This window comes from Canis lupus, chromosome 1 (assembly GCF_011100685.1).
Source record: "Canis lupus familiaris isolate Mischka breed German Shepherd chromosome 1, alternate assembly UU_Cfam_GSD_1.0, whole genome shotgun sequence".
Classification (NCBI taxonomy): Eukaryota; Metazoa; Chordata; class Mammalia; order Carnivora; family Canidae; genus Canis; species Canis lupus.
In genome coordinates this window covers 99,806,390-99,828,564 of record NC_049222.1, presented here as the reverse complement: position 1 = coordinate 99,828,564, position 22,175 = coordinate 99,806,390, and the positions used below count along the sequence as shown (strand labels likewise).

General features: G+C 46.7%; 1 protein-coding gene across 4 annotated transcripts in view; it reads right to left on the bottom strand.

The window, feature by feature from the left end:
• The window catches only part of IARS1 (isoleucyl-tRNA synthetase 1), a 68,968-nt gene that overhangs the window by 7,332 nt on the left and 39,461 nt on the right, over nt 1–22,175 (bottom strand). For 3 of the 4 annotated variants that reach the window (XM_038527395.1, XM_038527396.1, XM_038527394.1), the window contains 14 exons: nt 20,825–20,908; nt 19,440–19,584; nt 18,206–18,326; nt 16,662–16,753; nt 15,708–15,785; nt 14,784–14,905; nt 14,558–14,660; nt 14,229–14,312; nt 12,628–12,802; nt 10,362–10,474; nt 8,816–8,911; nt 7,870–8,046; nt 7,013–7,118; nt 285–410 (listed from right to left, as the gene is read on the bottom strand). In XM_038527395.1, coding sequence (XP_038383323.1) covers nt 285–410; nt 7,013–7,118; nt 7,870–8,046; nt 8,816–8,911; nt 10,362–10,474; nt 12,628–12,802; nt 14,229–14,312; nt 14,558–14,660; nt 14,784–14,905; nt 15,708–15,785; nt 16,662–16,753; nt 18,206–18,326; nt 19,440–19,584; nt 20,825–20,908 — 1,622 coding nt within the window. The remainder of the gene's footprint in view (nt 1–284; nt 411–7,012; nt 7,119–7,869; nt 8,047–8,815; nt 8,912–10,361; nt 10,475–12,627; nt 12,803–14,228; nt 14,313–14,557; nt 14,661–14,783; nt 14,906–15,707; nt 15,786–16,661; nt 16,754–18,205; nt 18,327–19,439; nt 19,585–20,824; nt 20,909–22,175) is intronic. The other variant, XM_038527397.1, reaches the window with a different exon arrangement.

The following is a 22,175-nucleotide window of genomic DNA, read 5'->3' as shown; positions in this document are numbered from 1 at the left end:
GCAAGGGACGAACTAACAGGTCTCTCTCCTAATTTAGCTTGTCCTACTGATGATCTGGGTCTCGCAAGACACAGGCACTAGTGCTTAGTGAGGTCAAGGCACAGCAGGGAGTGGGCAGGATGGGAGGGTCCATCTCCTGAGGGCTGCAGGGACTAGGGCGGGTCTGCAGGTTGAGGAGTCACCATCCCAGTTGGGCTGCTGAGGGCCAGGCCTGCTCGGATGTGGGAGGAGGCATGGCTGTGGGGCCACCGCATGTCCCAGGACAGCTGACCCTTTCCACATACCCACTGCACCATGGAGGACAGCCAGCTCAGAATTCCGTACACCAAAAATACTAGTAATGATGCTCTTCAGCTTTAAAACATCCAACCTGTTATCGCCTTTTGGGTTTTCCAGAAGCAATACTCCACCTAAAGAACCACAAGTATGAGTGAAACTGAGGGAAAAACAAAAGTTAAATTTGAAAGAGAACTCCAGGACAACCCAGCACCTGTATGTCCTCTCTGGTCAATGTCTGCTTCTGTCCCTTCCCCATCATCTGTGAGTGGTGAGAGTTCATTGTGTACCCTGGACACCCCCAGGGCTGGAAATGGTTTGCAAGGACCTGCCTTGTAGCTCACGCTTTTATCCTTTCCACAGGATCTTTCACAGAGCAGAATTTTAAATTTTAAGGAAGTTCAATTTATTGACCTTTTTCCTTTTAGGGGCGTAGCTCCAGGGCTTCACTTGCATACCGACACCAAAGGCTCTGGTACCACAAAATGAAAAGATGCCTCAACTCACCTGCGTTTGCTCCTTTCTAGAAGTTGCAGGCAACATGTGGGCAGGCAACATGTTGGCCTATTTCCGGGTTCTCCCCACCGAGGACATGGGCCTGTGCTTGCACTACGCTCACGCCACCATCATCTGAGACATCCTGAAACTTGGTGCAGCAGTTTCTCCCATTCTTGTCTTACTTTTCAAAGTTGTTTTAGCTATTTTATTTCCTTTTTTTTTCCAGAGACATTTTAGGATATTTTCTGTGTCTACAAAAAATGTTGCTGAGGTTTGATCAGAATTGAGTTAAACCTGTGTATTAATTTGGGGAGAACTGATGTGTTTATTACTACATTGACTCTTACAATCTGTGAATACAGCATGTCTGTTTTTCCATCAGTAATTTATAGATTTGGGCAAACAAGTCCTGTACATGTTTTACCGGATTTACACTTAAGTGTCTCTTTTTTGAGCAACTGTAAATGGTATCACACTTTAAATATCATTCTGTTTGTTGCTAGTGTACAAAAATTGAATTGACTTTTGTATGTTTAACTTTGAAAACAAATCCCACCAATTAATGCACGAACCCAGAAGGTATATACAACACCAAAAATACTTTAAAACAATAAATTTAAAGATCATTTGTAGTTTTTTTTTCTCACAATGTGAGTGCTTTCAGCCTAAAGGTCAATTACAAACCAGATCACGTGAAGGCAGCACCTGTAAGGATCCTGGGAAAATACCGTTGCTAGAGTGGGGCCCAGCAGTCCTGGCAGTCGGCAGATGGGGACATAGGCCCCATCTGTCCTGTTGCTGCTCCTGCTGCTGCCCTGTAACTGAGGGTGACACAGAACCCTGGCCTGTGGACACCACGATGCACACCCACTGCCCGTCCAATCACCTCCTTCCACAGGATCGCGGACACAGCATGGAACCATAGTAACAGTCTAGGGACCATTGTCACGGGCCCGAAGTAAACACTACCACCAGGTGCTACCTGGTGACAGTGCTGGTGGGCAATCCAGTGCAGGGGTCCCAGGACATACACGTTAATCTGCAAAGTCATTGGGAGTGTCTCCATAGACCATCATGTTCTCTTCATACAGGGCCAATCTTATTTCATCCCTTCCAATCTCTATGCCCTTTCTTTTCTTGCTTTAGTCCAGGGTAATGCAGAGTCAGAGCAGTGAGAATAGGCACCCTTGCCCTGATCTTGGATAGAAAACATTCAATCTCTTCCCTTTAAGTATAATGTCACCGGCAGGCTTATGTGTAGATGTCCACATTTTTCTCCATGTTTTTCTTAGTTGTTTCTTTAAAATCATGAATGGATGTTGAATTTTGTCAAATGCTTTTTCTGTAACAATTGATATTTTAACCTGTTAATATGGTGGATTCATGTGACTGGTGTTTGGATGCTGAGCCAGTCTTATATCCTTTGAATAAACCCCACCTATCAAAATTCTCTGTATTTATAGCTGTATTCTATTTCATAATGTTTTGTATTATCTATATCTGGCTTTGGTCTCAATGCTACCTTAATAAAGTGAGTTGGTGTTTTTTTCCTCTTCTTTTTTCCAGAAGAATCTGTGTAGAATTGGTGTTAATTTTTTTCCAGTCTGGTTGAATTCTCTAGCAAAATCCTTTGTGTCCAACTTTAAGAAATTTTAAAAAATGATACTTTTATTTTTCTCCTCAGATCATCCTCCCCCTCCCTTTTAAAAAGATTTATTTATTTATTCATGAGAGACACAGACTGAGAGAGAGGCAGAGACATCGTCAGAGGGAGAAGCAGGCTCCTCGCAGGGAGCCCAATGAGGCACTCGATCCTGGATCCCAGGATCACGACCTAAGCTGAAGGCAGGTGCCCAACCACTGAGCCACTGGGAGTCCATTTCCTCCCTTTTCTAAGACAAACTTACCATGAACTTTGTTTCTCAAGTCCATGTTTATCTATATACAACAAATAAATGAATTCACACATGAATGCTGCCCCACTGTATGACTAACTGTGAAACTTGCTTCTTTCATTAGAAATATTTTTGAAATAGAAAAACTTACAGATATAGTACATTCAACTAGTATGTAGTACTCACTTTCTGATGGACGTGTGCACTACGCAACATTCTCAGTGATGGTCTTAGACTCAACCAGATAAGCGAACTTTCTGTTGAGCTTCTATTTTTATTATTATTTTTAATTATTTATTTATTCATGAGAGAGACAGAGAGAGAGAGAGAGATAGGGGCAGAGACATAGGCAGAGGGAGAAGCAGGTTCACCGTGGGGCCCAATGTAGGACTCAATCCCGGATCTCAGGATCATGACCTGAGCCGAAGGCAGCTGTCCAACTGCTTAGCCACGCAGGCATCCCTCTGGAGAGCTTTTAAATTACAAATTCAATCTCCTTAATAGCTAAGAGCTGCTGAAATGATCTATTTTATATTGGGTGAGTTGAGGTGGTTTGTGCTTTTGAAGAATTGGCTCATTTCACTCAAGTTGTCAAATTTATGTGTGGAGAGCTCTCCCTGGGATTCACGTATCTGATTTCTGCAGTCTGTACTGATATCTGGTCTTTGCTCATGTTGGTAAATAGTGTCTTTTAAAGCAATCTCACCAGATGCTTATTAATTTTGTTATTGATTCTATTTTTTCAAAGAACCACACGGTTTCATTGATTTTCTCTACTGTTCTCTTTTTCAATTGTATGGATTCCTGCTCTTATTGTTTTTTAAAGATTTATGGGGCACCTGTGTGGCTTAGTCAGTGAAGCATCTGCCTTCGGCTCAGGTCATGATCTCAGGGTCCTGGGATCCCTGCTCAGTGGGGAGTCTGCTTCTCCTTCTGACTTTCCCCCTTCTTGTGCTCCCTCTCACTCTCTCATTAATAAATAAAATCTATTTTAGAGAGAGAGCAGGTGTGAGGGGGAAGGGGCAGAGACACAGGGAAAGAAGCAGATTCTGCTGAGGATAGAGCCCAACATGGGGCTCGATCCCACGACTCTTGAGATCAAGACCTGAGTCAAAAATAAGAGTCAGATGCTTAATTGATGGAAATAACCAGGTGCCCCTTCTTGCTTTCTTTGATTAACATTTGTATGGTATGTCTTTTCAATTTACTCATACTGTTACATTTGAAGACTTCTTTATATACGGCATATAGTTGGTAACGTATTTTATCCTAAGTCTGCCAATCTCTATTAATTGGTTTATTCAGAACCATTTACCTTTAGTGTAATTATTATTATTTAAAAGTAACCTCTATGCCCAAGGTGGGACTTGAACTAACAGCCTGGAGAGGAAGAGTCACATATTCCCCCTGACTGGGCCAGCCAGGTCCTTCTCCTATTTAGTGTAATTACTGATGGTAAGCTTAAGCTCTCTCTGTCCTATTTTCTGCTTTTGTTGTTTTCTTTTTCTAACCTTCCTATGGGTTATGGGAACATATTTTAGAATTCCATTTTATTTCTGTAGTGTTTCTGTGTGAATCTCCAGGAACAGGCTTAGTGGTGGCACCAGGTGTTACCTCATATACACACAACAACTGGCCTGCTGTCGGCATTTGGCCAGTTTGAGGGAAGCACAGAAACCTGACCTATTTTCACATCACTTTGCTCTTTCCTACTTTTAATTTTCTTAAATGTTTTTTGTGTATACACAAAAATATAGTTTTTGTTATAACCACCAAATAATTTAGAAAATTCAAGGGGGAAATCCTGTTGAATTTACCTATATTTTGACTTTTTCTATTGTTTCTTCTGTCCTGATGTCCCCACATTTCTTCTTTTGTCTTTTTTTTTTTTTAAAGATTTTATTTATGAGAAACACAGAGAGAGAGAGAGAGAGGCAAAGACACAGGCAGAGGGAGAAGCAGGCTCCGTGCGGGAAGCCCGATGTGGGACTCGATCCCAGGACCCTGGGATCACACTCCGAGCCAAAGGCAGATGCTCAACCGCTGAGCTACCCAGGTGTCCCAGTCTTTTCTTTGTTTTAAGAATTTCCTCTACCGGGATCCCTGGGTGGCGCAGCGGTTTGGCGCCTGCCTTTGGCCCAGGGAGCGATCCTGGAGACCCAGGATCGAGTCCCACGTTGGGCTCCCGGTGCACGGAGCCTGCTTCTCCCTCTGCCTGTGTCTCTGCCTCTCTCTCCCTCTGTGTGACTATCATAAATTAAAAAAAAAAATTTTAAGAGAAAAAAAAAAAAGAATTTCCTCTACCTATTCTTTCAGGTTAAGTCATACTAGTAAAGAGTTTAGTCTCCCTTCATTTGGGGATGTCTTGATTCACCATGAAAAGTATTTTTCTTGATACCAAATTCTGGGTCAAAAGCACTCTTCTTCCAGCATTATTCTGCCTTCTAGCCTCCAGGGTTTCTGATGAGATCCAATAGTGTTCTAATTGTTTCCCCCTGTTAGGTTAGGGGAGCATATTTCTCTTGCTGCTTTCAGCATGTCTTCTTTCTCTTCAGTTTTCAGGGCTTTGAGTACACCATGTATTGATGTGAATTCTTTTGGGTTTATGGGGCATAGGCTTCTTGAATCTATAGGTGCTCATGTACTGCCAAACTTAGGAAGTTTTCAGCCATTATTTCTCTGAATACTTGTTCAGTCCTGTCGTTCCTTCTAGTTCTCCCAAAATTCAGTGACAGAATATTAAACTTCTGTTAATAGCCCACTGAACCTTCAGACTGTTCATTTTATTCAAATTTTTTAAAAAAATTCTCTTCTGTCCAGAATAGTAGTTTCTATTGCTCTATCTTCCAGTCAATGCGAACACAATTCTGTCATTGTAACCATCCACTGTGTTTTGTATTCTAGTCTTGTATTTATCAGTTTTAAATTTTTCATTGGATTCTTGATATCCATTCCTTTGCTGAGACTTCCTATTCTCATTTATTTCTTTTGTGTTTATAATTGCCCCATGGAAAACTTTTATTATGCTGCTTTATGCTCTGCGAGATTAAAAAAAATTTTTTTTTAAGTAGGCTCCATCCTGGGGAGCCAAACATGGGGCTTGAACTCCCTATCCTGAGATCAAGACCTGACCTGAGATCAAGAGTTGGATGCTTAACAGACTGAGCCACCCAGGTAACCCTCTGTCAGATAACTTTAATATTTCTGTCATATTGGTGTTCATATGTATTGTCTTTTTTCATTCAGCTAAAGATCTTCCCCATTGTTGATATGATGACTAATTTTCAATTAAAACTTGGATGTGAAAAAAAACCCCATACTTGGATGTGTCAGGTCCTGAGACTCTGGTTCTTATTTAAGTCATCTATTTTAGATGACTTTGTTCGACAACACACTGGCAGGGGGAAAAGGCACTGGTGGGAGAAGTCTAAGCTCCCAGTTCAGCTGCAGGGTCACAGAGGTCAGGATTCCTCAACACTGCAGGGGTAAGGGGCAAGATGAGAGAGTTCCTACACTCCTGTAAGCCTCAACGGGTACCTCCCTGGCCTCCAAGAGGAGGGGTGACTTATTACTGCTCCTGTGGCCTCATAGATACCTCAGCGGCATGGTGGGACTATGTGGCTTCATTACCCCTGGGTGTTGGTGAGGGGAGGAATGCCTTGTTACTACTGCCTGGTAGGAATGGAAGTTCAGGCTCCCACATGATCTTACTCATAGTACTGGGCAGAGGGGCTTCTTACTGCCTAAGGAGGGTAAACGTCCCAGCTCACTGTGTTTGTTTCTCTGACACCACGATGGTGGTAGCCGTCTGAGGCTCTGACAAAAGTCTAGGCTTCCCACTTGGTCTTTGCTGGTGGGAATGCCAGTGGGGCCATAGTTTCTTCTGTTGTGTTCGGTTGGAGTAGAACAGATACTGTCTAGAAGTTTTCTGTCTTGCTAGGGGGCACCTTTCCTGGTCCTCCGTCTAAAGAGGAATTTTGTTTGAGCGTTTTGTCTGCACTAGGCATTTCCAGGTTGCTGGCTCCTTTAGCTCCAAGTCTGGGATACATGAGGCAAAAAGAAAAATCAGCCTTCTTCCCTCCCCCTTGAAAAGTCCTCTGACATTTGTTTTTATATATCCTACCCAGGGTGTTTGGTTGTATGCTGAGGGAAGAATAGGGAAAAGTATGTCTTTTCTTATCTTCCTGGAAGTGCAAGTCCAATCATTTACTTTTGTGGATTCCTTCCGATGGCAATTAGACAGAAAGTTATATGATTTTACTAATTCTCTTATAATAGCCTCAAAGACATTCAAAGGTTTAACTAAAAAGTAAAGTACAAGCCATGGATTCATTTACTCTTACCTTGCTCGCTGCCATTTGCATAAATGTTAAGATTGACATATGCACAAACAGGACCAGGCAGGGAGGATCCTCTGGTGAGTGTAATTTCCAGGGCAGAACCCTTTAACTGAGCACATGAGAGTATGTGACTGAGTAATTGGAGCATCGACCACAGTGTCACCAAGAGTTCCATACAATTCTGAGAGCATATTCACTCTCATCATGAAATAGGCAAAGCTATGACTTTTCCCTTTGTTTCTCTTTGCACCTTGTTCTTTTAAAAATACACAAAACAGAAAATGAAACCATCTTGTACCTTGCCCCACTGAAAAGCCCAACAGTGACACCCAGCCCCTGCCTGTTGGTATAATCTGCCCCCCAGAAAGGAGTGAGACAAGGGGTAAATGATGGAGTCAATGAATGATACAGAAAAGAACTCCCTCCCTTGTTATAAATGACCTATTTCTGAATTATGGCCAGTATCTTCCATGTCTTGGTATTAGATTTTCATAGTTGCATCTAAAATGTGCCAATAGGAAATGGAACTGTAATTTTATGTACGACCTACTACCAGAAAAGTTAATTGCTCAAGTCAACTGCTATTTGCTTTTAAGTCAGCCACAGGATCCACAATAGTAACGTCTCTGGTTTTAGGTAAAGCAGGCCCATGGCCCCTGGTCCCCTGACAGTATTCCCCAGGAGAACAGCTCCATCATCCCTGCCTCTACTCCCTGACACCCCTCCCGGGCCCCACCTGTACCCCAGCACAGAGGATGACACCAATCAATACTGGGGGGAGAATATCAAAGGGTCACCCCATCAACAATATAAAATCTAACCTTAAGTCTCTTCACAGCTCAACAGAACCCAGAACTCACCTGCATTTCTTCTTGAATAATGATTTTATCAGACACTGGAACTGGATACGGTTTCAAGGGAGCTTTTATGGTGGCAAATATGAACTCCATGTGGCTTTCGATAACATTATTCAGATACTTCCCTTCAGACTTTGCTTTATAATAAACTGTTATTTCATCAGTCGGAACCAGATTGCACTAAAAGCACATACAGAAAAATTTAAAGGGAAACACATTTGTTAATCAAAATGTATAGTGCTGAACAGAGCTGACACTCCTGTGCTCCTGCCCAATGTTCCTCGGAAACAAAGGAGTGACTGAGCAAAAAAGCACTCCCCACTCCCGAAGCTCTGAGCTGAGGCAGAGCTTACATGCATCCTGTCACCAGCTGGAGTGGACTCCTGCGACCTGGAACTGCAGGTCTCAGACACCCAGCCTGAGGAGGACGGGTGGCAGGTGCAGGAGCCCCTCCTCAGGGTTGAGGGGTGGGAGCTGCTGGCTCCCTCTCCTGGTGGGCAGGCAAGAGGCCTGTGCACCTGCCCTGGCTCCCAGCTCCCTTGTGAGGAAGAACCACCCTTTTGTCCAGATCCAACAATGTCTCCCTGAGCTAGGAGCCCTTCCTCAGATACCCACTGCCATCTCCAACATTCTGTGCCTTTCAGGAGGCACATCCAGATGATGATTCTGTAGAAACCCTGAAGAACTGACAGAGGTGGACAAGGCATAGGTTGGCTGAAAGCTCCTGGTCAGAGAAACAAAAAAGCCACGTCCAGTTTGCGGTGAATGAGAAGGGGGTGGAAGGGGCCTACTTTTCCTGCAGAGCACAATGGGAACGGACCGCAGATGAGTGGCTAATTTTCATTACTCAATTACAATGGTTTATACTACCTGCCTCTCCTGTCCTCCCCCACAACCAAAAAACCAAACAAAACTCCCAATTAGCTTGTTTTTAACGGGACAAACTCACCTTTTTGCGAAGTTTCTGGATGCGATTGATGACCTCCCGAGCCACTCCTTCATCTACCATTGACTGGTCGGGGGTGACATCTAAGAGAACCAAAGCCTGTAGGAATTAACAGTGCACAGCATGACAATCAAACAAGGAGGAATGGTTCTCTTAAACTCAGCAAAATGGTCTAGGAGTTAAATTCTGAGAAGTATGTCATGTAACACTATTTATTCATCCACATGAGCAAAGGAGATAGTTAAACTAGTTTTATTATGGTTCAGGTGCTTCTTTGTAAAGAGTTATTTCTTCCACCAGGACTGGTCCAGCGCCTCCTTTTCTTTGCAGGTGCCACTCAAGGAGATGTGGGAGTGAGTCTCCTGTGGAACTGCTCATCTGTGTGATGAGGAGTCCAGCAGTCACTGCCCTTGCAGGAAGTGGGGTCAAGGGCTGCACGGCTTGTCACGCTGGGCTTGATGGTCCATCAGTGTGAATCAAGACATGGTTCTACAAGGACTACAACAAGTTTGACAGGACTTAAAACACATCTTCTTGACTTTGCCTACTTCCTACGCCATCTGTGGTGAAATATGTCGATGACGATGTGGTATCACAGCTGGCACAGAGAAGGATACACTTGTAAATCAAGCACCAGTCCCACAGACGTTTCTGAGAAAACTTTATCAGGAAGGTAAACAACTTGATCCACTTCACGGCAGCAAGGTAGGACAGAGCCCCCCCCAGCCTTTAGAACATGAACCATGTCAGCAATCTCAGAAGACTAGGATACTTCTTTCAGTGACTCTTCATGCTGGCCGCCATCAGGGTATGTACACATTCTCCTGGCCTCCTCTCCTAGCTTCTTCCCTGGTGGCTCCTCATGTTGTCTGCTCACATGGAGCTTGGCCTACATCTAATTCAAGCCACTGTGAAAGGCTTGAGCAGTCTGAGGAGGCTGGCCTTCCTCACATGGTAATCGCCATGCCCCCTGCACATGGCCTGTTACCCACAGAGGGGCTTCCACAAGCTCCCCAACTCCCACCCTGCAGATCTTATGAACTGTCTGCCCAGAGAAGGCTGGTCAAGAGCAGAGAGAGATACTCTGACCCATCACAACAAAAAGCGCTGGCCCTAGAATCCAGAACTGCTGCACACCCTCCTCTAGGGCATCCTTCCTTCGCCTGTCTCCACGCCAGGATTTGGAAAGGAGCTCTTTGCTCAGTTCTACCAGATAACCTGTGAGGCACAAGAGTAAGAACTAGCTTACTTCACTGTCTCTATAACTGGCTCATTCCTTGAAGGGTAGGGTTACATCTTGTTCATTTCTGTAGGGCCCAACACATGGAACAATTACAGGCAGAAGTCATAAAATGTCTATTTACACACATGTTAAAAATGTGCACATGTTAAGAGCAAACAATGAAGTAATTTGACAAAGCCCATCTAAAATGAATACCTGGTTTATTTACTCTGAGATAAGCTGTCAACACTCAGGAAAGGCACAGGTAAATACTTTTTCCTCTTCTGTTACCTTCTGGTAAAGAAACGGGGTAGGAAGGAGACATACCTGGGCATCTGAGTGTGCTTCATACTGCGTCGTCCCTCCTGTTTTCTGATCAAAGGTGTACATGAGGCGGATGTCCTCTTCATGCAGCTCATGGCCTTCGACAACAATGGTCCCTGTCGGAGAAGCAAATGCCACTGTCAGCCAGTCCCTCTGTGTCCTCCTCCTCACACCAACCACCTGCAGTACCATCATCCCAAATTTTAAAACTTCACCACATCAAGTTGTAGAGACTTGGAGGGGTCATGTTCTCCCGACTCACGTCATCATTGCAGTCAAGGATGCAACAGACTTCCTACACTTCCGCATACTGCCTTGAAGACAATTAAATCATTGCTAACATCTACCCATGTAAACAGGCACCCAGGTCCAAAGGCATATGCCCCAAGATGATGTGTCCCCACATCATAAACACAGAGTAGAATGATGCACGGAAGAAGGCAGGCTTAACAGTCCAGGAGGACCCAGGCTCTCCCCTCACTGGCTGTAGGACCTTGGTGCTCCACTGTCTGCTGAGCAGAGTGGGGAACAGGATGAAGTAAGCAGTGTCAAGGTCTGGGTGCCATCCTCCCACAACAGGCAGAATGCATGAAGAGTGGGAGATGGCAATTTTCCCAGATTTCAGGGAAGCCTGCTGCAGTCACCCACAATGATCTTGGTCCCTGAGCACTGGGCTGTCATTTTGACTACGTCACTCTGTTCTGAAAACTACTCTGCTTTTCATCAGCGTAGAAATCCATTCAGAAAGTAGTTTAGAGGGACACCTGGGTAGCTCAGTGGTTGAGCATCTGCCTTTGGCTCAGGATATGACCCTGGGGTCCTGGGATGGAGTCCTACATCAGGCTCCCCACAGGGATCTGCTTCTCCCTCTACCTGTGTCTCTGCCTTTCTTTCTGTGTCTCTTATGAATAAATAAAATCTTAAAAACAAAAACAAAAAAAGTAATGACTCAACTTTTAGTCACTAGCTTATATTTTATAAAAAAAGAATATGGGGCCTCTACGGGACATTTATCCCAATTCCCCATAAGCATTCATCTGAATTCTGAGTCCTTCCATCTTTCCTCATGACTTTTAATTTCAGAAGGAGCCCAGGCAATCAAACACCTCGTGCCCCAAGATGGCTGCACGAGGTCAAGCAGCCATAGCAAGACGCGAGTTCTACTCGTGGCAGAGCTGAGAATTCCTGGGCACCTGCAAAGTCCCTCGAAGGAAAGGACAGGGGCGAAGTCCCCTTTGCTAACCTCCTTCTGTTGTCCTAGACTTTTCCTTCGGGGCACGTAACAAAACTACCATTGTTTCCACAAATCATCAATGGGGGGTTAGGACGATGTCTGTCGCACTCATTTCTGGGTTCCCAATGCCAGCCAAACATGAGGGCTTTACAAAGTATTTGCTAAATTAGTCTAAATCCAGTCTTGCTCAAATAAGAGACCAAACTATGAATTCTTGATGTCTTAGAGAAATCATGATAAGTTCTGTACAGTTCTCCCTAGAAGCAGCTCCAAACCTATTGCTAAGTTCCTTTCTCAAAATCTACTTTATCTTTTCTGTCAAATGTATTCCGGTCTTCATTCACACATTTCTAAAAACCATCATGTTTTTTCTTCACAAGCAATGACTTTGATACCAGGGGCTCTGCTCTCCCTCTCACTAGGGTAGTTTCTAGGCTTCTATGAGCAGGTGCAGGTTCAGTGTAACCGAAGGTCGACCCACCTGGTTCAGTCATTCTACCTAGAAATTCAGCCCAAAGGAATTGATTCCACAGAACAGTGATGTGTGAAAATGCTCACTGCCGTACTACTGCCAATAGTAGAAGAATGGAAACAATCCAAAGAGCAAACATGCATCCCCACGAAGGAAAACCATTGCAATAGTTCTCAAAAGAGCTCTTTACAGACTAATGATGCATATAGAGTAAAAATTGTAAAATAATAAAGTGAATGTGGAATATAAAAATATAAGCATGAAAAACATATTTACAATTACAGTGTGGTCTCCACTTTGTGAAGCTGTGCTTAGTGACTGTCTGCATACCAGAATTTTTATGTTGCCCAGCACCAGCAGAGAGTAGGCACTCAGTCTGCAGTAAATGGATGGGTGATGGCTCAGGGATCATTTTCAGCCTTTCCTTTTTCTACATTATCAAAATTACGTTATAAACTTTTTTATAACCAGAAGGGGCTGTGACAATGTAGGTCAAGCAGGAGCCCAGGGGTGAGGTACGCCAGGTGGGGGCCACGGATGGTGCGGGCAGAGCAGACACCCACCACTCTCCTGGAAGCACTCCAGCTCCTCACTGCTCAGCTGCTTGATGGCCGCCATGACTGCCCGGAAGGCTCCCTTCAGACGCTTCCCTAGGACCATGTGATCAGGTTCTGCCCTGAGGCGAATGCCATACTTGTTTTTATCTGTAGACAAGGTAACCTCTCGAACATTCAATTCCTGTAATTGGTAGCCAAGATGAAACAGCAAGTGGGAGATGAAAACACACGTCCACAAAAACTTGCATGCAAACGTTGCTGAAAACATTAGTCACAACAGTCAAAAAGTGGAACCACCCTAACGTCCACCAACTGGGAAAGTATAAACAACATGTCATCTATCCACACAAGGGAATATTACTTAGCAAAATAAAGGACTGAGGCTCCGACACAGGCTATACCATGAATGACCCTTGGTGTCACGTGAAGGAAGCCAGCCTCAAAAGACCACTTGCTGTCGGGTTCTGTTTACATGTAATATCCAGAGCATGTGGTTTCCAGGGCATGGAGGGCTCTTGAAGGCAAAAATGGCATGTGAATGCTAATGGGTACTGGGCTTCTTTTTGGGGTGATGACAATATCATAAAATTTTAATGGCTGTACAACTCTATAAATAAATAAATTAAAGATATTTCTTGTCCCAGGACACCTGGGTGGCTCAGTGGTTGAGTGTTTGCCTTTGGCTCAGGGCATGATCCTATGGTCCTGAGATCGAGTCCGACATGAGGCTCCCTGTAGGGAGCCTGCTTCTCCCTCTGCCTGTCTCTCTGCCTCTCTGTGTGTCTCTCATGAATAAATAAAATCTTAAAAAAAAAAAATCTTTCTTGTCCAGAGCATTCAAGACAATTGAGCAAAACTCAATTAAGAAGATTCTAGACTTAGAGGAGCGCCTGGGTGGCTCAGTTGGTTAAGGGTCTGACTCTTGGTTTTGGCTCAAGTCCTGATCTCAGAGTCGTGAGATCCAGCCCTGTGTCAGACTCCACACTCAGCGGGGAGTCTGCCTGAGACTCTCTTTCCCTCCTTCACCCTCTAAGTAAATAAAATCTTAATAACAAAAATGAAACACTGCCAGGTCAAAAAATGCAAGTTGAAGACTATAAACATGGCCCTTTTTAGCACAAAGACAATGGCATGTGCACACATGTATATGTGTGTGTGTGTGTGTGTGTATGCACAGCACTCCAACAGCCTGGTGGGGAACGCCTCATGAACATCCCCAGGCTGGGTAGGTGGGAAGGGACTCACCCTGTACCCGATGCCAGAGTGTGAGCTGCTCACAACCAACGCATGCCCACTTGTTACTTGATGATTTGAAGGAATAGTTTTTTGGGTAATTATCAAAGGGTACTTTGGAGAAGGTAAGTGGATGAAGATGCTCAGTGACCCAACCAAGGTAAAGAAATCCACTGATCTTGGAATTGCTTTTAGACAATTACGATTACATTGTAAAAATGCAAAACCCCATGCTGACTCTGAGCAACGTGTGAGATTCCGTGGACGGTTAGGTACGTGGAGCTGCTGATGTATGGGAGGAAGAGTGCCAGCCCTGATGATCTTCTCAAAGACAGACATCTATTCAGATGAAACAGATGAACCAGCACTCTTACCTCAATGATATACTTCTCCAGAGACCTGATCTCATGAAGAGCTTCCGGATCCTGATGGATAACCACGATTTCTTTCAAAGGATACTAGGAGGAAGGGGACAAGGAGTTTACCAAGCAGCCAACCCTTGAAACTGCATGAAAGGAAAATGTTACATGTTTTATTCAAATCTCAAGCTCCAGACTGCTCAGGCTTACCCAGCACTAAGTCTTTCACACCCTATAGTGGAACAAAAACCAATGTCCTTCCTGGAAGTGCTCTCTTTTAAGAAAATATTCCAAAGGTCTAATTATTTGGGCCTGTGCACAGAAAATATGATAAGGCGTCAAACCTTTATTGGAATGGTTCTGCGGTCTCGAATCACTCGTCCCAGTTCAATCACAGACTGCATCCGAGACACTGCGCTCTCCGTGCTCTTGTCAATCAGCTCCTCTCTGGTGGCAGAGTTGGGGTGTGAGGGAGTCCCCAGGGGAGGCCAGTGACAGGCCTCCAGTGACAGTATCAGTGACAGGCATACAGAGTGAGGAGGGGAGGCTGGTGGGGAGGCTGATTCTTACCGAACGTGGGGCAGCATGAGGTAGTGGATGCTCTGTGTGTCCTTGTCCTGGACAGAAACAGGGTCGATAAGCAGCTTTAGATTCTGGTACATCAACTCGGTGAGGAAAGGTGTATAGGGGGCCTGCACGAGGACAGAGGGAGGCATGTCATTCACACACAGCCATTGCTAACTGACCTCAGGGAGAGGAAAACAGCAGCTCTGCACGCACGCGTGGGGACGTGCCTGTATTCCACACGCCATCGGGAGACAAATGGCCTTTCTGACCTTGGTGGGAGGGACCCTGTGTGGCACAGCAGCAGAGGTACAGCCGGGGCCCCAGTGCATCCCTCAGGGAATCTGTAATCAAAACAGGAGCCCGGCCATGACCAAACATCCTCACACCTTAGAAACCTTGTCGCCGAGCTGGGGAAATGCTTCCTAGGGTGAAGGGGAGTGAGGTCAGATTCCTGCTCGTGTGTGTTCAGGGAGCGAAGGGAAGGATCATGCCATCAGGCTGGAGCAGCAGTGACAGGACACAGGGAACCCAAACTGGCACCTTCACTTGTGTATCACTGAGTATTTCAATTGGTAGGAACACGTTCCAAGTAAAACATCATTTGTGATGTGTTTGTTTGGTTAGCTACACTTTCAGGAGCTTCCCTGTTACATCAGCAGGAGCCGCATAAAGACGAGGCACATGCTCATAGGGAGCTGTGGCTCTGCCATCTCAAGGCCAGCACGCTGGCCCTAAGTGCTCTATAGTGGTGGACAGGAAGAGCCAGCTCTGGCAGCACATCTCTCTTAGCCCTTGCTGACATAGAGGAGACACAAGATTTCTGGATGGGGCTAGAGATTTAGGTTGTTTGATGATTCCCTCTACGTCTGGGTCTGTGAGATGAGCCCAGACTAGCCTCAGACCGAGGGCACTGCCACAACGGCTTACCATCAGTCTGCACAGAGACAGCAGGACACTGAACAAGGTCTCCAGGGCCGTAACACAGTCCTCCACCCCGTTTTCACCCTAGTGAAGGAGACCGTGAGAATCTGGTCAGGTGAATGAAGAGCAGTGGCCCAGAGAGCACAAGGCACAGGCTGGCAGAGGTGGATAGGCAGGAGGCTGGCGTGGGCCCTGCGCTCCCCACCTCTGAGGGCCTGGAGGCTGTGCACATACAACACATGCAGAAGGTTACAAACAGGAAGTTTAAATTACTTTTAGAGAAGATTTCTTATTTTAAAAAAAACATATATACTGTGTGTTTTTAAGAAATAATGACACTAATTCATCGTAGGAAAAACACTAGTAAAGGTTATAAATTACAGAAGTCAACCATAGTGAAGTTCCAGACACAGGTGATGTGAACCGTGTAGAGAGAGGAGTGAGCCCCTCTGCACATGGGTGTGTGGTGTGATCAATTTTAACAAAAATGAAATCACTATTTTGTGAAGGGCTTTCGTCATTCACCCATTGGGAGTAGACTGGCAGGCAGGGGCTCCATCACTTGGCCCGTCCCCAGAGGGCAACTGTCCGCACATACTGGCCCTCTAGAGGATGACACAAGGGGCCCCTCCTGAGATCACAGCCAGCCCTGCTGACATCTGTATGAGTTTACATGAGTTTCTTCTGTGTTTTAAAAGAATTTGTGGAGCTGAGTCCTGTATGGCCCTGAGACTCTCACTCCAGCAGGACATGTCCTGAGCTGTCTTGAAGGTTTGCAAGTGGACTTCTAGAACTTACAGGCTCCTATCTATCAAATGGTGATAAATACAGCTTATGTATAATGTGAAAAGGAGAAGGAGAAAGAGCTTCAGAACGCAGAGCATTTGGAAGGCCTCCGTTCTCTCAACAGTCACCCTCCCACAGTCCTGCCGCTCCCAGCAGCAGCCTTTGGGCACTCACCTTCAACCTTCTGCGGTTCATCCTGACGTACCAGTTGGTGAGGACATCCACAAACTTGACCAGGCGAGGTACCACGGTATACAGCCTGTAGGCTGAGAACAATGACCAGGCGGTGAGAACAGCTGAGCATATTGGGGCAGCAAGGGCCCTGCCACCGCAGGGGAGGCAGGAAGAATCAAAGCCACACCGCACTGACGGCATTGCCCAAGGTGTGCTATGTGGCTATCAGGGTGTCCAGGCATGCACACCACCACCCTGTGAGTGCCTACAGGCTCCCGTGATCAATGAGGAAAACAGAAGCCCAGGACCCAGGGTGGGGAGGCTCAGGCTGCATGCCGCACGGCTCCCTGTGGCCCCGTTTCCTGGTGTGGTGCGGGGAGGCAGCACCACCAAAGCCTGATTTCCTTGCACTGGGCTGCCCTGAATATCTGTGAGGACATGCTAAATGCATTGACACCCCTGAGGCTGAAGCACAGCACAGGCCAGGGCTTTCCAAGCAGAGCCACTTTGTCAATGTGAGGATAGTCCGGCTGACCCATGGGGCAGGTGGACCCCAACCCCCTCCAGAGAAAGCCCGGCCCAGCTGTCAGCAGAATGGGCTCCCCAGAGGCTATAGAACAGGAAAGACAGCTGGGATGGGTGGTAGAGGACAGACGTGAGGGCTTCTGAGGAACCCAGGGGGTGATCAGGAAGGGGTGCTCAGCCAGTCTTGTTGAAGCTGTGGGCCTATTTTTAGGATTCCCCATCCACCTCTCTGTTAACTGATACTCCCCATTACATACACACTGCAAAACCAAGAGTGAGACCAACAATTACAAACAAATATAACTTGTATTGATAAGTGTTCAGTGACCAGGCCTCTGGTCCAGACCTCCATGACGAGAAGCCACCAAGGCAGAGGGCAGCTCACCAAGACCAGAATTGAGGCGCCAGCGGCCTGGCCTCAAGGAGACAGGTGACTTCCAGGGCTCATCATGCCCCTCACCTTCTAGGAGGCCAGAACTCCCTGTGCTTAGGTGTCGACCCTTGGAGGGCACACCGAGGCCTCACAGCATGGCTGCTGGGCTCCCTGATGAGAACTGCAGACCCCCAGGTCCTCAGAACCCTGAGGGCTTGAGGGACAGAGCTGGCAGACCATGGCACCGGGAACCCTGCAGAGGCCGTGGACACAACGGCTGCTTGACCTCTGGTTCCCAGGGAGACAGACCCCAGCCGGCACACACGAGCTCAGGCATGGCTAGGCCCTGCTGTCCCCAGGTGTCCTTGGATAGTACCCACCGTAAGGAACAGATTAGGTGGGTTAGAACCATGGAAGCCCATGTGGTGCCTGTGGCAGGCAGGGTGAGGCTGAGACCAGTGTGTTTCTGCAAGTCTTAACAAAAATAACATTTGAAATGTTGAAAGAAACAACCAATAACCTACTGCTCTATATGTCTCAAAATGTCTATAAAACTTCCTGTTTTAAAAAAAAACAACATGGATAAATATGAAAGGGCAATCAGAGGAGAGCTCTTCTTTCCAGGAGGACAGCCCAGGAGTCATACCTGCCATTTCCGTCTCAAAGAACCCAACCAGCGACTGCATGCAGGACAGGACCCACCGGTCTGTGACGTTAGCGCTTTCTCTAGCTGTGTTCTCGTTGTAGATGAATTCCATTTCTTCTTCCTGGAAAGTGACAATTATTGCATCGATCTGCACACTTAGGGGAAAATACCGTATAGAAATGAACACTTCACGTCACCCAAAAGTAGGCCCCCAGAGCAATCCACAAGACCTTGGACCTCACTGGCAATTTAAATTTCTAATTCTCAGCAACGCTTTCTAAATAAGCTTTAAACAGGATATTAAGTCCCCAGTTAATGAATTGCATTTTTACTGAACTAAATAGAATTTAGGAAAAAATTATTTCTCTGTACCAGTGATTACAAGTTGAGAAATACTCCAAAATCTTTTAAATGCAGGGTTTAGTCACTTTAAACCTGATGAAGGAAAGCTAGTAAGGCTGCTAGGATGGGATGATTGCCTATAGACTGAACACACACACTTGGAATTAAGGTCTCTGCTAAAATTGTCCATTTTACCCAGAATGCTCTGTCGGACTGGCATTTCCTTTACAAAACCCTCCTTGGGCTGAAGGTGTGCCTCACGTCCCCTCATGCAGCAGCAATGCCAGGCTGGCGGGACTGCAGCCCTGATCCAAGCGTGCTGATGGAGCTGGCCTCTGGCCCCCACACCCCTGCTTGTGCTCCCAAGCCCCACATGAACAGAGGCCCACTTGGCCAGGAGGTGGCAACAACAGAGGCAGGAGCGATACCAGGGCCCAGGGAGAAGCCTGCGGTGGGAGAGGAGCAGATATATTCACAGCTTAGGCTTCCAGCCAATTTCTGGAAAGGAATAACGTTGCATGATGTAAGGGATGCGTGGTACTGGGGTCTGACCCCAGGGGAGCCCTGAGAGCAGAGGCAGGGCAGCCTCCCAGGCCAGGACTCAAGTGCACACACACCACAACCCCCGTTTCCCTAATAACCAGTGGAACGTCTCTCACTTTCAGAGTCTGGACCGAGATGCCCCCTCAGAGCCCTGCGTGCAGCAGCCTCACCCTACCCCCACCAGCCCTGGCTCCATGACGGGAGGCAAGTGGGGCAATGAACGAACCTCCAATGCGGCTCTTCTGTAGGGGATGCATGACAGCCCCCAGTGGCTCTGATCCCTACCCACAGGGACTGCTTGTCGCGCCCCCATGGAGCAATGACCTGAGCAAACCCACTTGACCCACACCTTCTGCAGCCTCAGCACGTTCTGGATGAAGAAACGGTAGGCATTGTACCAAGGGAGCAGCACATCCTTCAGGACATCACGCACACCCTCCTCCTTAAATCGCAGGTTTTCTGCTCTCACCACTGGGGAGTTGATCAGATATAATCTGAATGAGGAGAAACGTTAAATAGAAGAGGAATATACAGATTAAAACAAGTACTATTACTAGACTTGTTGATACTGAAAACACCAAAATCAGCATTTTTTTAATATAAAAGGAGAGAATTATGAATACTCTTCTTATGGTCAATGTAAAACTGACAGAACTCTTACTCTGTGCAAGAGACCAGCGGATACTAAGGGGAGACCTAACCCCATATGGATGGGGCCCTCGAGCAACCAGGAAGCAGGCCCTGTGCTCGTATGCATGCGGGCCTTGGGTGGACCAAGAGGGAGCAGTGCGGCCCCCCTCCCAGGACGCCATGCACAGGCACGGGATTCACAGAAGAGCAGCCACCAGTGGGCTCCCAGAAGGAAGAGGTGGGGATGTTGCCAGACATCCTATGGACAGTCCCACTGCGAAGACTTCTCTGGCTCAGGTTGCCGGTGTGCCAGGGGTGGTCTAATAGCTAACTGGGGGGTCGGACACCCCGTGAACTACTCCGGGGCAGCCTGAATGTGCTCAGGCATAGCCCCTGGGTGTGGGTCTTGTGTCTGCCACAGGACAATGCGGAATGAGACCGTGGTGGCTCCTTTCCCCACACTTTGTGGGCATGACCAGGACTAACATTTCAACAATGGCTCACGTTTCTCTAAAAGCATTTCAGGGGCAGCCCCGGTGGCTCAGTGATTTAGCACCGCCTTCCGCCCAGGGAATGATCGTGGAGACCCAGGATCGAGTCCCTCGTCGGGCTCCTTGCATGGGGCCTGCTTCTCCCTCTGCCTGTGCCTCTGCCCCCCTCTCTCTCTTTGTCTTTCATGATTAAATAAATAAAATCTTTTTTTTTTTTTTTAAAAAAAAAAAGCGTTTCAGTATTAATGTTTAATTGCTCTAGCATAAATATGCTCACAGGGCTCTTTTGAGGAGTATGTACAGAAATGAAATAAATGGACGAGATGGCGAGCTGGGGCAGGAGTGAGGCAGAGGCCCAAGTAGCCAGCCTGGGAACAGCACAGGTCTTGGTCCTCACAACACCTCTGGGCTTCCAAGCACTCGTTAGTGAGAAACTGCCTTGTGGGTTTGGAGCCAACACCACACCAATGTAACCATCCCCATAACAGACACAGAGCTTGAAAGAGCTAAGAATACTTAGCTCTTAGTTCCAAATCTATGGAACACGATTAACAGGAACAGGTGATGCTTACATAAAAAGGATATGAGACACAAGGCAGAGGGCTGGCATTACCTGAGGGCGTCAGCACCGTATTTATGGATGATTGAAAGTGGATCCGGATAATTCTTTTTTCGTTTGCTCATCTTCTGACCATCACTTGAAAAACAAAAGAGAGATGCTGATTGTCTCTTTATATATGGTCCCAGGTTATGTGCAGATTGGGACACAGAATTGCTAGTGGGATCAGACACAGCAACACCCAAGCTTCTCTCTGAACCCCGTGGTGATTCAGCTAAGAACACAGGTTCAGCAGCTATTTCAGAGAAATGAAAACTCACATCAATGCAAAAACTTGTGACGGGAGCTCACAGCTCTATTCACGGTCTGGGCAGTGAGGAGGGATGGAGGACACAGCATCTGGAACCATCCCCAGAGGATCCCACTGAGTGGGAAAGCCCGTCCCTAAGGTCACAGGTCACATACGTGAAATGACAGAACTAGGAGAGAGGGAGCAGGTAGCGGCTGCCAGAGACCAGGGTGACGAAGGACCATACCAGGAACCTGGACCTTGCTGGTAAATACAAGCCAACATGGCAGCACATGAGGATGTGCAAGTGGGCAGTGTCAGGAGGACTGGGGCCGGACAGCCTGGCCCAGTGCTGAACACCGGATTTGAAAAAACCTGATGTTCGGGGCAACCTGAGCAGGCACAGCACACAAGGGCTGTCATGGTCTCCTAGCTGCATGCAAACCTAAATTCAATAACATTTTCAATGAAAAAAAAAAAAAACGCCACAGAGCAGACTGTAGAGCCAGACTCTCTGGGTATGAAACACGAATTTACCATCGTTTGCTGTGTGACTTTGATCAAGATGCTTAATTTTTCTGTCCCTCAAATTCCTCAGATGTCAAACTTGGGCAAGAAAAGAATCCACCTCAACAGTTGTGGGGCTTTGATGAGAAAAGATGCACATCTGCTACAGGGCCTACACGGTGTCGGGGCCATCACCCCTCGGACAGGATATGAGGCATGGTACTCACAGCAATGTCTTTTCTTATTAATTTCTGTTTTTACCATTAAGACTATAGGCAATAGAAGAAAAAAAAAAGACTCCCCATAATCCTGGAGAGCTCTGGAAGCCAGGGCTACAGGCACCCATGTACTTGGTCCAATTCTCAACGACCACTGTAACTTTATCACCAGCACTACCACAGGATGCACACCTGCCCCGCCCCTGTTAGCCTAGCTGTCCAACCGCCCCTCCCCTGGGGATGAGAAGTGAGTGGCATGGGGTATGCTGGAGAGGGAGCACAGAGACATAGTGATGGCAGAGTTAGGGCGAGCCCAAGTGCCCGTGTGCACAGAGAGTGGCTGCCAGAGCAGAGGGGGCTGGGCTGGGACCAGGACCAGCCTCTACACAAC